This window comes from Vulpes lagopus, chromosome 9 (assembly GCF_018345385.1).
Source record: "Vulpes lagopus strain Blue_001 chromosome 9, ASM1834538v1, whole genome shotgun sequence".
In the NCBI taxonomy this organism is placed as follows: domain Eukaryota; kingdom Metazoa; phylum Chordata; class Mammalia; order Carnivora; family Canidae; genus Vulpes; species Vulpes lagopus.
The window spans coordinates 15956487-15974920 of record NC_054832.1 but is presented as its reverse complement, the minus strand read 5'-3'; the positions used below and the strand labels follow the sequence as shown (position 1 = coordinate 15974920).

Here is an 18434-nt window from a genome sequence, read left to right as displayed (position 1 = left end):
TACCCCAAGTGCATAGAATGGCAAGAAATCTGAAGGAAACCACAGATCATACTTAGGTGGTCTTTTTACTAGATACGTTGAGTATGTCCTCCCAGAAGAAGGCAGGCCTCGCCCTACCCATCCTTCCCCTTCTTTTCAGAGAAGGATACAACGCCTGGAGAGACACATCCAAACCCACTGAAATCCTCACAAAGCTCTGCAAAGACAACAAACTAGATGGACCCTACTTTTGTCCTGGGAAGATACAGATAGGAAATCAGGTCTTTTCTGGAAAAACAGTCTTCATGGAGGAGGACACTGGTAATTCCCACAATGTATCCTGCTGACATGCCCTTCTTTCGAAATGCCTGTTTCTGGTGGTATTTGTGGTGGGGGATAGTGGCCATCTATTGTAAACTAATCACGCTCATGGGTAGGGACTTCGGAAAAGTAAGGAGGATAAAGAAAATCACTCAGAATCCCCAAATTCGGAGATAAGCATGCTGCATGCTGGTGTATTTCCACAGTCTGTGTGTGTGTGTGTGTGTCTGATATTTTCATAGACTTGGAAGTGTACCATATATAGTTTTGTATCCTGCTTTTTCTATTTCTAATGGATTGTGATGCTTTTCCTTTGTTCTTTGAGACTGTCATTGATAATACTCCTTTTTATGGTTGTGTCATTTAGTTGCATTCTGTCCATTGTTTTTTGTAGTGACACGATGCCACCTTGAACTTCCTTATACATATTTTTGCATATTTCTGATATTTCTATAGCATATATCACACAAATGGGATTGTCGTGTCGTAGGCAGTAACCTTAAAATGAATATTATATAAAAATAAATAATTGGACACATACCAAATTACCCCAAGAAATAGTATGCCAACAACTCTCTTATTTCAGCACCAGGAAGCAAATTTTCCATATAAGCATCAGGAGGATATACCAGGAAGATCCCAGAGAGGCTTTCATAAATTTAGGATGAGAAAAAAACCACCTTTACTTTACTTAATGATACAAAACAATTCGCATAATAACATTCCCGTCCATTTGATGCAAATCAATAAGTGCAGACCTATAAGTATGCATAGGTTCAGAATTTCTGATGCAAAGCACCAAATTAAGGACATATCACTGGGTGTTCTCACAGTGTTATGGTGATCCCACCACTTTGATGCCTAAATTTCTTTCACCTTGTTATTTTTACCCTAAGAACCTCTTGAAGGTTTTTGCATGTAGAGTAATTGACATTTAGATAAGATATTAATGACCTATTAATGAATTTCTCTTGAGAAAAATATTTTCTCACAATATACTCTCTTAGGCCAATTTAATTCCTTGGTCAGTATTCTACATTTCATGATGAAACCATATATATATTTTTTTTTTTTTTGCCCAAAAAAATCTGAAATGATGTTCCTTTTAGTTGGTCAAGAACCAATGAAACTTTATGTCCACAGATTATGTTTACAGATTTTAGTTCACAGATCATGTGTTTATACCCATCAACTTTTACTGATTGTAATTATTGCTATTGGGAGATTGTGTGTGTGTGTGTGTGTGTGTGTGTGTGTGTGTGTGTCCTTTTAAAAAAAACTGAATTCAACTTCCCTGTGTCAAATTTGGCCATTCTAAACTTTATCAAAAAGATTTGATTTTTTCCCAGCATCTTTTGTGTTATTTTTGCAAGTACTTTTTCTATCAGTAGTTTTTATTATGTATCACCTTCTTTGGTAAGATAACCAATTCGAGAATCTTCCCTATGAGTAGGTGTGTTGGTGGGAAGACCTCCACGAACAGATACTATGCGACCTTCACTACCTTATTCAGGACCACCCTGGTCCAAAATGCCCTCTCCTACTATGGTGTTAGCAGTCTTATATCTCCAGGAAATATATCCTTTCTAGTACCTCAAAGCCAAGCTTGCAGTTCTTAGGCTCTTTAGGAATCAGATTCAAGGGGCAGATGGAGCCCCTAACTCAGACCTTGACTGCTCTCTGGTCTTCTTGTCGACCCGTCTCACTTTCAGCTCTCTAAACCTCCTGTCTCCTTCTCATCCCCTCCCCCCATCTCTTTCCATTTTCTTTTTGTCCTTTTTGTCTTTTTTCAGTTTTAATCTCTCCCTGTGCCTCGGTTCATTTAAATTTAACCTTTAAGGGAGCATTTAAAAGCGTGCCTGACAGCCCATCTCTGTTCCATTACGGGAACCTATATCTGACAAATATCTTTATTTTTCTCTCTTCCTTGCAGAGCAGATGGTGGAGTCTTATGAGCACCTGGCCCTCAAGGTTTTACACTCATGGGAGGATATGCCAGAGGTTGGGTGTAGACTGGTTCCTGAGCACATAGAAAGTCGGCCGCTGTACCACAAGGATAAGCCAGGAATGGAGCAGGTAGTGGCCGAGATGGTTCTGGCTCCAGTAGGAGTGTTCATCCCCAAGGAACAGTACTTTATCCCTAAAAGTTAATTTCATGTGCCCTAGAATAGTGGTTCTCAACCAGAGACAATTTTGCCTCCCTGCCCCCGACTTTAGCAATGGCTGGAAATGTTTTTGGTTGTCTCAAGTGTGTGGGGGTGCTACTGGCGTCTAGTGGGTAGAAGTCAGACATACAACCAAACATCCCTTACTGCACAGACAGCCTCCCACACCAAAGAATTATTCAGCCCAAAATGTCAGTAATGTTGAGATTGAGAAATTCTGCCCTAAAGCAAGAGTTGGGTTTAGTGCTTTTTGCCTTTTTAATGGATTTGAGTTATCACACTCTTTTGAAAGAATGCTGATATTTGAGAAACTTCAAAACCCATCTGACATGCCCCAGACCTTGTCCAAAATCTATCAGTAATGCCACAGGCCATTAGTTTTCTCAGAGAAGCAATAGATGGTGACTTATTTTGAAGAACTGGCAAGAGAAAGCTCTGTGGAAAAAATAACCAGAGATCCGGGTTATGAGTTACAAGGGAAGATCAACTTTATTAAGAGCCTTCCTGATACGTACTTATTAATTATATTACATAATTAATAGTATGTAATATTATTCATCTTAATATAATTAATATTAATATGCAATATTAATAATATGTACTAGACTCTTTATGTAGATTATCTCACCTAGTTAGGATCACTATAAATTTGTTTATCCAAATGATGGCCATTTTGAGAATTGAAGAGGTTGCTGTTAATAACTAAGCTGGTACAAAGGGCACCACCAGAATTTTCCTAGACAAAGAGGGGTGTATGGGTCACCTTACCTTTATTTCCTTATCCAGCCTCATTGTGTACTTGCTATGATCCTTTTAAGATGAAGAAATTGAGGTTCAAAGAGTTAAAGTAACTTGCTCAAAGTCACTCAGCTATTAAGTAGTAGAGCGGGATTTCACCCAGGCTGTTTGAGTCTTAGTCCTATCCCATCTCTGGACTCATTCACTGTGTTGCTTGGGCAAAACACATGAGCTTGACTTTGATGGAGCAGGAACACCCACACTGCCATCTCAGCAGTGGTGGGCTATAAAACTAGTGATAGCATGTGTGGGAGAGTGTCTTGAAAGGATAAGCTTTTATCAGATATAGAAGCCTGTGATTGGTTCCTGAAGTTTACTACCAGATGTTTAAAATCATTTGGTTAGGGATCCCTGGGTGGCGCAGCGGTTTGGCGCCTGCCTTTGGCCCAGGGCGCGATCCTAGAGACCCGGGATCAAATCCCACGTCAGGCTCCCGGTGCATGGAGCCTGCTTCTCCCTCTGCCTGTGTTTCTGCCTCTCTCTCTTTCTCTCTGTGACTATCATAAATAAATAAAAAAAAAATTAAAATCATTTGGTTACTGGTATCCATCATTTTGCCATGTGGCTCTTTGGTTACAAGTGAACGTTAAGGTCTCCTTAGAGACCCTAGGATTGTAACCTCCATTAATTGGTTCTTCTCTTCCCAAATACTAAACGTTTTGCTTACATTGTCCCTTTCCCAAGAAAGCCATTTTCTTTTCTAGCCAAAGCCACTCCTTCACCCAATCCTACAGATCCTCCCTTCTCTGTTGAAAACGCCACTTCCTTCATAGAAAATCTCCCCTTACCATCCCAGCCCTCTTGATCACTCACCTTTGTCCGAGCTGATAGAGTACTGAGAATATATATAACACAGCTGAGCATTAAATCCACTGGGCCTTCTCCCCACACAGGCACTCAGATCCCTTACAACAAGGTAAATTCTGATGTATGGGGTTCAAAGCAATGGATGGGAGGCCTCATTCTGCTACTAATTAGCCACAGGACTCATATCATTTCTTTGCCTGCTCTAAGCCTTGGATTTTTTTTTTTTATGTTTAATACAGAAATGTAGCTGGGGTAAGCATGTATGGAGATAATGATGTTAAAGCACAATGGAAACAATGAGGCATGATACCTCTGACAGACAGCATTATCTTTTTAATCCTTAGGAGTTTATAGAAAAAGCAGAGTCTCTGGAGTCAACAGACAAGGGTTCAATCCAGACTCTGCTACATATTGCCTATGTAAGCACGGGCAAGATGTTTTCTCATCTGTCAAGTAGAAATAATAACATCTACCCATTGGGGATATTGGAAGAATTCATGTAATGTTTTTTTTAAAAAAGATTTTATTTATTTATTCATGATCGTCATGCAGAGAGAGAGAGAGAGAGAGGCAGAGACACAGGCAGAGGGAGAAGCAGGCTCCATGCAGGGAGCCTGACGTGGGATTCGATCCCGGGTCTCCAGGATCGTGCCCTGGGCCAAAGGCAGGCACCAAACCGCTGCGCCACCCAGGGATCCCCCATGTAATGTTTTGTTGAATGCATTGCACTGTGTCTACCACATAGTAGGTGCTCAATAAGGATTTGCCTGCCCTTCACCTGCTCTTAATATATGCTCTAATTCTTAATAAAAATGTAAGTTTTATTTTTGTCAACAAATATCCTAAACATGTATAATAAGAATAATATACATATGATAAGATATGATATATAATTAACATCTATTTCTAGTAAAGGGGTCTGTTAAAACCATGAATGAGCAGTTGCCCATGTGACACCCCACCTAAGTTAAAGGATATCTTCTTTTCTTAACAAGGGCCGCCTGCAGATGTGGGTGGACATGTTTCCCAAAGATATGCCTCAACCTGGACCACCTGTTGACATTTCACCAAGGAAACCAAGAGGGTACGTCAGCTGCAGCCCAGCTTTCAGGGGAAGAGACTATGGTAGCCTACCAAAAGATCTTGACATTTGATAAATTATATTGATTGTTGCGTTGTAACAGCAGTTACATTGATCAGTCAACGCTTGATAATCACATTTCACTTTCCATCTGGCCATTTACCACAGGGATGAGTGGTAATAATGGTAGCAGTGGTGATGGTTGAAATGCTGGCCTCTGCTTTACATAGGGGCTACTGCACCTCAGCATTTTCCAACATTCTGAAAACTGTCAGCTAATGGAAGCAATTTCTGCTCAGAGAACTTCATGTCCTTGGTGATTCCAGCTGGGACACTTGGTTTTGATGGAACCAAGATCCTGAGTGTTGATATGTTTGAACTTGGTCAGGTTGAGGAGGCCTATTGACTCACAGTAATACCAGAATCCCATAGACACCAGCTGACTCGGCTTTCAAGGTCGTCAACGTAATGCTCCCTTCTCTTATCCCAGGTACGAACTGAGAGTAACCATCTGGAACACTGCAGATGTCATTTTAGAGGATGAGAATATCTTCACAGGACAAAAATCAAGTGATATTTATGTTAAAGGGTAAGGTCATCAACATCCCCCCTCTTCCCCTCTTTGACCCCTAGCCAAACCTATGCCTCATGGAAGATACTCCACCCACTTCCTACAGAAAGAGTCCATCTAGTCACCTTGTTAGATAAAGTCACTTCCTTTGTCAAATACTATTTAGTCATTTTGCTACGAATTATCTTATGAAAATATTTTTGTGAGAAAATCTTACTTTTTTTAAAGATTTTATTTATTTATTCATAAGAGACAAAGAGAGCAAGAGGCAGAGACATAGGCAGAGAGAGAAGCAGGCTCCCTGCAAGGAACCCGATGTAGGACCGATCCCAGACTCCAGGATCACGCCCTGAGCCAAAGGCAGATGCTCAACTGCTGAGCCACCCAGGCGTCCCTGTGAGAAAATCTTATTATGTAAACATCTCTTTCAGTTAAATGTTGTATACCTAAGCTTCTTGAGTGACATTCAAAATACCTTTACACCTGAAGCATGTAGAGACATAGTGTAACTGATGAGAGATTCATTGTTAAGAAGATTATAAGACTAATACAAAGCTAAAAGTTGCACCTTACCCTATGCTAGTTTTACTGGTAGGAAAGACGCCAACCTAGGAAACTACACGTGCTTGTGCGCTCTCTCTTTCTCTCTCTCTCTCTCTCTCTCTTTCTTCCTCTCTCAGCTGTGACACAAATGCCTTGGCAAGCTTCCCTTGAGCCCCTAGGCATGGAGGCAGATGAGGTGGTAGAGAATCAGAAGCGAAAGTGACTCAAAGATGTCCCCCCCTTCGATAAAACCCATTTCAGAAGTAGTGAGCTCATCTCAGCCTCATTTTAGTATCTCTTTGCCTTCCCCAAACAAGGAACCTTCTTCACTGCCTCCATTTCTGATATGCTATTGATTCCTGTCCATTTTGCTTCCCAAATAGCCGTCATCACTGTCCCTTTCCATCCTCACCATTCCACCACCATAGTCTTTCTCTCCATCATTTCTTGCTGAGGCCACTGAAGTACCAATACCATGTGGCTTGGCCTCTTTGTATTCACTCTTGCCTCCTACAACTTGTTCTTTATGCTGAAACATGGGTATCCTTTCAAAATACAATCTGATCAAATCAGTCCTGTACTTTAAACCCTTTAATGACATCCTATTTTGTCTGGACACAGATTCAGATCCCTAATATGTTCTAAAATATCCCATCTGACTGTCCCCCCTATCTCTTCAGCTCCATTTCACTCCTTGCTTTGTGCTCTCTAGTCATTCTAAGCTTCTTTCTCTCATCAGAATATGCCACCACAGGGCCTTTGCACATGTCTCCTGGTGACTTCTACCACCGCCTCATCTCTCCAGCCCCTTTCTTCTGTGGTGGTATCTCTATGAAGGCAAGGACCATCTCTGTGTGCTTCCATTACTCCTCTAGCAACTAGCTCACTCCTTGCCTTATAACAGATACCACATATATATTGGTTGAGCGAGCACCATCTTTACCTAAATAATTGCATCTGTACACTAAGTGGTACCACTCCTCTGGGATGAAGAAGGTCTTTATCCTTCCGTGACCTGTGGGGAAGGGATATCTGCTTTCAGAAAACAAGTGGTTTGGAATTACCAGTTAGTTTGAATTAAAAGCACCTATTTTCTCAATAATTCACCAGGGATAAAGTACTAGGGGAAGATGTATTAATGGTAGCTTACTTTATACTAGAGATGGAGGAGGATAACTAGGTAATACTAAAAGGAAATAACATTATATGTAACTTGGAGTACACAAAGCCCTGTGCAGCTATTATCTCTTGTAATTCTTCAGAGCAACCCTATCAACTAGGTCCTGTCATGGCCTCCATTTGCCAGATGAAATAGAGGCACAGGGCTTCTCCAGGGCTTTCTAGTTAGTAATGACAGAGCCAGGATTACAATCCAGGTGGGTTCAGACAGGCTTATACCCTCCATGCCACGTCGATGCAGGCCTGCTGGGTTTTGAGATACACTCTCAGAACCAGAGAGGAGGGAGCCAACCATAGACTTGATACTGAGAGTCTAAACCAGGCCAATTGTAGAGGCCCCAGGCTAGTGGGTATAGAGGTGGCCCCAGGGAGAAAGGAAACTGATTACTTTCTCTTCACATTTCCTGAGTCTTCCCTCTTTACTACATGGGAATTCAGGTCTACCCCAGAACAACTGGAGACATCTCTCAAACCTGGCTTAGAATTAGAGTCTTGTTTCTGTTTCAGACCCTTTTATTCCTGTTTCTCTCTTTCAGATTCAATGGAAAGAAAGTTCCATCTGAATCTAACTCTATCATAATTTAAAAACTACAATCTGTGATCACACTGAAATGAGTCAAATCACTCTTGATTATAGTGATGCCTGAATAATGTACTCAGGGACTCGGGATGTCTAATTCTTTTTCTTTTTTTTTAAGATTTTATTTATTTATTCATGAGAAAGGCACAGAGAGAGGCAGGACATAGGCAGAGGGAGAAGCAGGCTCCCCATAGAGAGCCTGATGTAGGACTTGATCCCAGGACCAGGATCATGCCCTGAGGCAGACACTCAACCCCTGAGCCACCCAGGCACCCTCTAATTCTTTCTCCATCTTTATTCAGGTGGATAAAGGGTCTGGAGGATGACAAGCAGGAAACAGACGTGCATTACAACAGCCTGACTGGTGAGGGGAACTTCAACTGGCGCTTCCTGTTTCCGTTTCAGTATCTCCCAGCTGAGAAGCAAATGGTCATTACCAAGAGGGAGAACATCTTTTCCTTAGAGAAGATGGAGTGTAAGACACCAGCCGTCCTAGTGCTCCAGGTTTGGGATTTTGAAAGGCTGTCCTCGGATGACTTTCTGGGTAAGCCAGTGGCTTCATAAAGTTCATATTAATGTTAGGATTTTGCCCCAGTTTTTGGAGAGCTTGGTCTGATTTAGTTACAAAGATAATAATTTCAGTGCTATTTATGAATAGCAAAAAATTAGAAACACTTCAAACAGCCATTAGTAGGGGATTGGCTGAATAAGTTACGGCGTATCCTTATAGTGGAAGACACGTTTTCAAATAGACTTAAATTCATCTTTGCTCTACTGCTAAAAAGCTGTTAAATTGTGAGCTAGTTACTAGTCCCCTCTATGCCTCATTTTTCTTCAGTTATAAAACAGAGATAGTAATATTACATACCTCAGAGAGTGTTTGGAGCTGTACATTTAAAGTACAGCTTCAAATCTAATTTTAAAATCTAATTTAATATAATTAAATATAAAATTAATATAACTTAATATAAAATATAACTTGATTTAATAACTTAAAAATATAATTTAAAAACACACATAACACTCAATAATGATAGTCCTGTAGCCATTAAAATATTTGAATATTTAATAAGTTGGATAGTTGTACAGGATGCAATTAAGTGAAAAAAAGAGTATAGAAAAAAAATCCCCTTTCTGCAAAATACATGTTTATATGTATCAGAGTCAGAGATAGAGAGAGGTAAAAAAACAATAACTGACAGGATAAGAACTAATGTGTCGAGCAGTGGTCAACTTTTGGGGGATGGCATTATGGAAAACTTTTCCATTAATTTCTGGTTTCTGTACATGTTCTAAATGCTCACCACTAACAAATATTCTGTAATAGGGAAAGGTTATTAAAGAGAGAGAGATAAAATAAATACTCTTATTCTCCATAATAGTCACTCATTGGAAATACTTTGTTGAGAGCCCACTAAGGTCTTGGAGAGTAACTATGAAGACAGTAAGACTTAGTCCTCCAACTGGAAATGCTTAGGGGACTCAAAGAGAGAGGTGAGTTGGGGGAGAAGCAGGTCCATGCTAAGGCACAGAAAACTCAGAGAACAGGCACAGAATCCCCGTGCACTCAGGGAGTTGACAAGATGCCCAATAGTGACAACACCTGAAACTGAGGCTTGGAGGTTATATCTTGTAGCCCTGCCCTGTCTTCTACCTGCTACCACACTGGGTACCTTGAGGACACCAAACATATCTTGGTCATATTGTATCCCTCAAATCCTAGTACATACTAATGATCCAATGTGATGCTGGTTGAAGGACTAATGAAGGAATGAATGAATGAACAGGTGGGTGAATGATTGGTGGTGATGGATACTGAAGCTCTTCCATAACTGTCAAGGGTATCTCTTCACAGGCTCCTTGGAAATGAACCTCAATAGTTTCCCCCGAGCAGCCAAGTCTGCCAAAGATTGCCAACTCACCAAGTTTGAAAATGCAAGTGAGGAGAGCAAGATCTCCATATTCCAGCAAAAGCGTGTGCGGGGCTGGTGGCCTTTTGCTAAAAGCAAGGAACTCACGGTAAGTGGCTGCTGTACGAGACAGGGCTTGTGGGGGTAGGCAGGCAGGCAGGGGACATCATGCTCTTTAAATGAGTCACTTTGTAAACGTCAAGCCAAGTGCCTTGAAGTGACACAGAGCACTGTAGGGCAAAAATTCTGTTGAGAAGCAAGAATTTTGAAAATGTTATAAATGCATTAAGCTTCTGTGTTTCAGCGTGCTTGATTTAATAGCCATGTCAGGGTGGTTTTCTAACCTCTGGCTTGAATTTGTGCCCCTGGCATTATTTTTTTCCCACATTTCTTGAAATTATGCATTAGGTCTTCACTAATGTACAATCTTAATGGAGCCACTTCATCCCTTCACCCTCAAATGCGGGACTCAATTTTGAAAGTGATCCAGACTTTAAAACTTGGAGAGAGCCATTTCCCCTTCCCCCGCATCACCAGCCTGGTCTGTACTTTGTGGTACCTGCTGTGGGCGCTCAGTCCTTTTGCAAACATTAGGAAGGAAATTCTCGAAGCCTTCTGAATATCCCTCCATAAAGGAGGGTGGATGACCCATGTGATGGGCAGGGTTGAGGAAAGGGAGTGCATTGGTGGCACCTTTCCATGCTGTGTCCTCCTCTTGGTAGAGAGCATATTGTCCCCTCAGCTCCTGCATCCAGTGGCAAAAGCACACCTGGATTGGAACCTTCTGGTCACACCTGGTTCTCTCTTGCTGCTATAGGGGCCTAATGTATGTGAAAGGCAGGGATTCCTTTTGCACCTGATTGGCCTGACTCCATGGCGTCTAGTTTTATTATGTTTTCTGGAAGATTTTCCCTTCTCGTCATTCTCACTTGCACCCCCTCTGATGGACAAGGTTTGGTCAAGAGAATGAGGCTGCAGGCCTCACAGGCTTAGTACATAACAGAAGCTCAGTCAGTGAATTAATTGATGAATGAATGAACTCAGAAATGAAGTAAGCATGATCTCTCCCCTCAACCAGCTCAGAGTCCAGTGAGAGGGACAGATGTGTCAACAACCCTGTTGCATGCATCCAATAGTCAACGTATAAGTGACACAGGGAGGAAACAAGAGGAGGGAGAAACCTAATTCTCTCTGAGGGTGTTGAGGAGTGAAGCAGAGCAGAGCAGCATTTTTTCAAGAGCAAAGGATGACAAAAAAAGCATTTTCTAGATGAAGAAGAGGGTGGCTATCTACTTCAAGCAGAAAGAACCCTGAGAGCACAGCATGGAGGCATGACGCATCCCTAAGAGAAGGGCTGATGGCCCGCTGGTCAGAGTTGCCAGAGTTCAGCATGAGGTTGAGAAATGGGGACTGCCAAGTCCTAAAATCCAAATTCATGTCTTTTGACATAATTCCTGTTTCTATAAATTTGACAGTAATTATGTATGCATGATGACATACTGGCAGTCATCATTTATTACATTTTTATAGCCCTTTAGAGTCTGCCAACTATGTTCAGACTTCTGTTTTTTCATTTGATCTTAGTTGACCCTTTATTTCTGTCACATTTCTTTCTTCATTTCATACAACATATATTTATTGAGCATCCATTAAGTGATAGGCCCTGGGAATAAAATTTGAGTTGTAACAGACATAGGTCTCTGCCAGCATGGAACTTACAGTCCAACATCAAAGACAGACAAGCACAAATGCAGAATCACACATGCACACCAAGAACCCAAATACTTAAAACAAGGGCTGGGGAGGAAACAAGGTGCTGAATTAAAGCATATCCAGTGCAGATATTCTCATTCCATAGGGTGGTGGGAGGCCTTTCTGTGACTGTGGAACTTTTGAGTCCTGAAGAATGAGAAGTAGGGAGCCATCAGAGAGAGACAAGAGGAAGTGTGTCATCAAGCAAACACTACAGGCAAAGGCCCTTGGGTAGGGGAGGAATGAAAATACAACGCCCCCCTACAACAAGCAAATGTTGAATGAGGGTGATGCCAATGAAGTGGAAAGGAAACCAGAGCCAAATCACACAGGCCACAGACTCCATGTTGAAGAGTTTGGATTTTATCCTCAAAGCAAGGAAGCCACTGAATGGTCTCCAGCAGGGAGGTGAGGGGATCTGACTCACATAGGAAACACAATCCCTCATTGCTTATGTGGACAATGAGTGGGAGAGGGTCACAATCGAAGAAGGGGAAGAATTAGGTAGAAATGTGGGAAGAAAATGATTAAAATGTGTCTGAAACATAAACCTAGAGAAGAGTATCTTTGGAGAAGGACAGTTGGGGCACTGTGTCAGATGCCCCTGAGTGGTCATAAAAGAAGCAGAGAAGTGTCCTTTGGATTTAGCAATATGGAGGTGACCTTTTGAAAAGTAGTATTGCAAAGGCTCATAGCAGCACTATTCATTAGTGCTGCTATTCACTATTCACTATTCATTCATTCAATAGCAGCACTATTTCCCAAAGTGGAAAATCCAAACATCCATCAACTGATAAATGGATAAACAAAAGATGATATATCCATATGATGGAATATAATTCAGCCATAAAAAGGAATAAAGTGCTGATACAGGCTCCATCATGGATGGACCTTGAAAACATTCAAGTGAAAGAAGCCAGTCACAAAAGACCACATACTATATGATTCCATTTATAGGAAATGTCCAGAATAGGCAACCCCCCAGAAAGTAGATTGGTGGTTGCCAGGTGCTGGAGGGAAGGGAGATGGGGAGTGACTCCTAACAAGTACAGGATGTCTTTTTGGAGTGATAAAATTCTTCTGGAATTAGACAGTGCTGATGACTGTACAACTTTGTGGATATACTGAAATCTATTGTGCACTTTAAAAGGAGGGACTTTTTTCTAAAGATTTTATTTATTTATTCATGATAGACACAGAGAGAGAGAGAGAGAGACAGAGACAGAGACACAGGCAGAGGGAGAAGCAGGCTCCACGCAGGGGGCCCGATGCGGGACCGGATCCTGGGACCCCAGGATCATGCCCGGGGCCAAAGGCAGGTGCCAAACTGCTGAGCCACCCAGGGATCCCTAAAAGGAGGGACTTTATGTATGGAAATTATAGCTCAATATTTAAAAAGCAGTTCAAAGGGATGGTGAAGACAGACATAGGCTAGCATACACTGCAAAGTGAGTGGGGAATAAGCTAGTAGAGACATGTATAGACGCTAAAAGCCTTCATGGTTCCACCTTTCATTCCTCCTCTCAAACCACACTAGCCATCCTTAGCTACTCATCCCCAGCCACTGCCTGTTCCATCCCACACCCCTGCTTTTCCATGGACTGGTACTTCTGCCTGGAATGCCTTGACTCGCATCTTCTCTGGGAAAACTCCTCCCCCTTAAGTATTTTGAGATTCTTTTCAGCAGTCACCTCCTCTGGGAATCCTCCCTGATACCCTAGTCTGGAACAGGCTGGCTTGCCTTCATGCTTCCATAGCTCTAGTCATCCTGATTTATAATTGTCTGTATATGTCATGGTTCTGCTGTGAGCAACCTGAGTCCAGAGAGTGCACTTTCTCTTTCAGTTCCTTTTCTGAATTTTTAGTATCTAACATGGTGTCTGGCACATAGTGTATGCTCAATAAATTTTTACTGAATGGCTCATTAAATTCAGGGACAATTAAGACATTGACCCTACCATCAAAGAGATTATATGATTTGCTTCTCTTTTTATTCAGTGTACTGAGCACATAGGAAGTGTCCAACAAATATTCTTTGAGAACAAACACATCAACACACATTTATTTATAAGACTAAGTGTCACGGTAGAAACCAGAGAACAACATGCCAAAGAAATAAGAGAGGGGACAAATAGATTTTAATGGTGGGAGACTCAGAGGATACACAGGTTGTTTGGGGACATTTTAAAAAAAGATTTTATCTATTTATTCATGAGAGAACAGAAAGAGAGGCAGGGGGCAGGCCCAGTGGCACAGCGGTTTAGCACTGCCTGCAGCCCGGGATGTGATCCTGGAGACCCGGGATCGAGTCCTGCGTCGGGCTCCCTGTGTGAAGCCTGCTTCTCCCTCTGCCTGTATCTCTGCCTCTCTCTCTCTCTCTCTCTCTCTCTCTCTCTTTCTGTGTGTGTGTCTCTATGAATAAATAAAAATAAAAAAAAACTTTATTAAGAAAAAGGAGAGAGAAGAGGCAGGGACATAGACAGGGGGAGAAGCAGACTCCCTGTGGAGAACCCGATGTGGGACTCGATCCTAGAACCCCAGGATCACAACCTGAGCCAAAGGCAGATGCTCAACCACTCAGCCACCCAGGTGCCCCATTTTTTTAATCAAAAAGAGTATTTTAATAAATCACATGAGCAAGGGTTGTACTTGTTCAGCAGAATATTAAATTGATACTACCATGTTAACACATCTTCATACATAATTATCTCTTATACCAAGTCACTATAACCATGTGAGCAAAGTATAGACAGCCAATCAAAATACAAAAGCTATAAAACCACAGATGCCTGGACATTAACGTGAATTCACTTTATAATTAGCTCACGGTAAGTATATTTAGCATAGCACATAGTGTGCTTTCCTAGACTGCATTAAGTATTAGGCAGTGGTTAAAACCAAAGGATGTAGACGTAGACAGCTTGGGTTTGAACCCTGTCCTCTCCCGATGAACGGTGTGACATGAGGCAAGTTTCTTAGCCTCTCTGTGCCTCAGTTTCCATATCTATAAAATGGGGATTGATAATAGATACGTATCTTACCAAGTTTTAGCACATAGATGAGTTAATATATGTTAAGTGTTTAGGATCATGAAAGGAAATGAAGACCACCTAGATGCCAACAGGCTGTTTATTTAGAGCTTGCTATGACAAGAGGGTCAGCTGCCATCACTCAGTAGAGATTCAAAGACAGGGGAGTAGGGAAGCTTTATAAAGAAAAAACAAAGGGAAGACTTCAGGTTTGTTCTGATTGGAGGTTGTTGGCAGGCAGAGTAACTAGAGGGGGGCATCCGAAGTGACTGGTTAAGGGAGAGTACTGGAATACTGGGGTGAGGGGCACACAAAATTAGGGACTGGACCTCAGATAGGCAGCTTGGAGCCCGGCACCCACAGAAACTGGGAGAGAGGGGTGGTCTTTCTCTGGTTGCTTACATTGCAAAGAGATGGCTCCTGGGTCTTTGGGAAAGGTGGGTCCTGGGTATTGAGACAAAGGACCTATCTAGTATTCAAAGGGATTTAAATGCTCTTCAAAGAGAAACCAAAGGGTTTACAATTACATTTTCTAAAGTGTCCAATCTTACAGAAAGGAGATGGAAATCTCTTCCTTTATTTGCCACCAGAAAAGTTAAGCCTCTTGTTTTTAATCTGGTTTTGTCCTTACACATCCTAAAGGGAAAATGAGAATTTACTTCATCCCCAACCAGCTGGCAACCCCCGAATCCCTTGTTTGGCCTGCAGTAGCAGGGGTATAACCCAGCTGACCCTCATCCATCCTCCTTCTCCCGCCCAAAGGAAGCAGTAACTGCACCAGGGAAGCCAAACCAGTAGCCTTCTCTGGGCTGGCAGCGAGTGGATGAGTTGGATGAGCCAGGAGTAAAGTAGTATAACGTGAAACCTCAGTCAGGGTCCACCACCTCCTAGTCCTGCCATCTCCAAGTCTCAGTTTCCATGTCTGTATAAGGAATGGTTGGACTGGGTGCCCCCAAGGTGCCTTTCCAGCACGGACACCCTCTGCTTCCGAGCTCCCACACCCTCCCTCCTGAAGCCAGTAGTCAAGAGGTCACCATCCCGTTCCAGGCACCAGCTGGCCAGCAGGGATTTGCTTACAGCCACTGCTATGTGCCAGGCTTCTATTTAAAGCTGCTTATCTGTACACCCAGGCAGTGCAGTTTAGACATCTGGATCACAGAGCTCCTAGTGTGGAATGTGGCTGGGCTTACAGTCAGTGGAAAACAGCTCCAGGTGAGATTTGCAAAGAACGGGTACCCTCGGGGACAAAGGGAATGTGTATTGAGCAGGTGCTTCATGGGACACATTGCACTTTGCATTTTATATGTGTTACCCTATGAAAAGCAACCCTTTAAAGATCACTGCTTTAGAAGATGAAGAACCAGAGGTTTCCTTTACAGGTGAATCCCATAAATTGACTGTTATATAGTCCAGCTAAGTCTCCAGAACATCAGCAACTAAAATTAAAAGGGACGTTTCTTTTTAAATTTTTTAAATTAAAAAAAAATTTTATTGGAGTTCAATTTGCCAACACTTAGCATAACACCCAGTGCTCATCCCACAAAGTGCCCCCCTCAGTGCCCATCACCAGGTCACCCCAACCCCTTTCCACTACCCCTTGTTCATTTCCCAGAGTTAGGTGTCTCTCCTGTTTTGTCACCCTCACTGATATTTTCACTCATTTTCTCTCCTTTCCCTTTATTGCCTTTCACTAATTTTTATATTCCTCAAATGAATGAGACCATATAATGTTTGTCCCTCTCCGATTGACTTATTTCACTCAGCATAATACCCTCCAGTTCCATCCATATTGAAGCAAACGGTGGGTATTTGTTGTTTCTAATGGCTGAGGAATATTCCATTGTATACGTAGACCATATCTTCTTTATCCATTCATCTTTCGATGGACACTGAGGCTCCTTCCACAGTTTGGCTATTGTAGACATTGCGGCTATAAACATCGGGGTGCAGGTGTCCTGGCGTTTCATTGCATCTGTATCTTTGGGGTAAATCCCCAGCAGTGCAATTGCTGGGTTGTAGAGTAGCTCTATTTTTTAACTCTTTGAGGAACCTCCACACAGTTTTCCAGAGTGGCTGCACCAGTTCACATTCCCACCAACAGTGCAAGAGGGTTCCCCTTTCTTCACATCCTCTCCAGCATTTGTTGTTTCCTGTCTTGTTAATTTTCTTTTTTTTTTTTTTTGTCTTGTTAATTTTCTCCATCTCACTGATGTGAGGTGGTATCTCATGGTGGTTTTGATTTGTATTTCCCTGATGGCCAGTGATGCAGAGCATTTTCCCATGTGCTTGTTGGCCATGTCTACGTCTTCCTCTGTGAAATTTCTGTTCATGTCTTTTGCCCATTTCATGATTGGATTGTTTGTTTCTTTGGTGTTGAGTTTAAAAAGTTCTTTATAGATCTTGGAAACTAGCCCTTTATCTGATAGATCATTTGCAGATATCTTCTCCCATTCTGTAGGTTGTCTTTTAGTTTTGTTGTCTGTTTCTTTTGCTGTGCAGAAACTTCTTATCTTGATGAAGTTCCAATAATTCATTTTTGCTTTTGTTTCTCTTGCCTTCATGGATGTATCTTGCAAGAAGTTACTGCGGCCAAGTTCAAAAAGGGTGTTGCCTGTGTTCTCCTCTAGGATTTTGATGGAATCTTGTCTCACATTTAGATCTTTCATCCATTTTGAGTTTATCTTTGTGTATGATGTAAGAAAATGGTCTAGTTTCATTCTTCTGCATGTGGATGTCCAATTTTCCCAGCACATTTATTGAAGAGACTGTCTTTTTTCCAGTGGATAGTCTTTCCTCCTTTATCGAATATTAGTTGACCATAAAGTTCAGGGTCCACTTCTGGGGTCTCTATTCTGTTCCATTGATCTATGTGTTTGTTTTGTGTCAGTACCACACTGTCTTGATGACCACAGCTTTGTAGTACAACCTGAAATCTGGCATTATGATGCCCCCAGCTATGGTTTTCTTTTTCAATATTCCCCTGGCTATTCGGGGTCTTTTCTGATTCCACACAAATCCTAAGATGATTTGTTCCAACTCTCTGAAGAAAGTCCATTGTATTTTGATAAGGATTGCATTAAATGTGTAAATTGCCCTGGGTAACATTGACATTTTCTCAATATTAATTAAAAGGGAGGTTTCTGTGCTTCCAGTTTAATGTGAAAAACAATCATCAGTAGCTACTGTGGCTACACACTCATACACCAGGCAGTAAAGTTTTAACAGTGAATAAGACAAATTTCTGGCATGAAGAAGTTCACAGCTTAGCTGAGGAGGTGGTAGACACATAGATGGTCTAAATAGTAAGTACGTGGCAAATTCAGATTCTCTAGGAGCAGAGTGGGTAAGTATTTTCATGTGAAGATTATTTAAAGAAAGTGTAGGTAATATACATTTACAGGAAATTAAAAAGACACAAGATTATAGAAGGAAAGAAATAGCACCCACATGCGCACCATCCAAAGCAAGCCATTGCAAATGTTTTGGTTATGCCCAATTTGCGTAAATTTTGGTTAATTTTGCATAGTAGTGATCATTCCATATTAAACAGTGCTTCTGTGTGTGTGGGGGTGTTCTAAAGAGCATTTCCCTGTGTTATATTATCAATGTTATTATAAATCTTTGTATTCTCAAAACAGAAATGCCAGTTTAATCATCGTTTTGTTCCTTAAACATTTATTCACTTAAAAAAATTAAGATGGAAAAGTTGAAAGAATAGG

General features: G+C 41.6%; 1 protein-coding gene across 1 annotated transcript in view; it reads left to right on the top strand.

The window, feature by feature from the left end:
* Positions 1-18434, top strand: part of FER1L6 (fer-1 like family member 6) — a 155953-nt gene that overhangs the window by 127453 nt on the left and 10066 nt on the right. Inside the window, 6 exon segments of the mRNA XM_041769620.1 lie at positions 140-300; positions 2234-2376; positions 5066-5154; positions 5642-5740; positions 8327-8568; positions 9880-10043. Coding sequence (XP_041625554.1) covers positions 140-300; positions 2234-2376; positions 5066-5154; positions 5642-5740; positions 8327-8568; positions 9880-10043 — 898 coding nt within the window.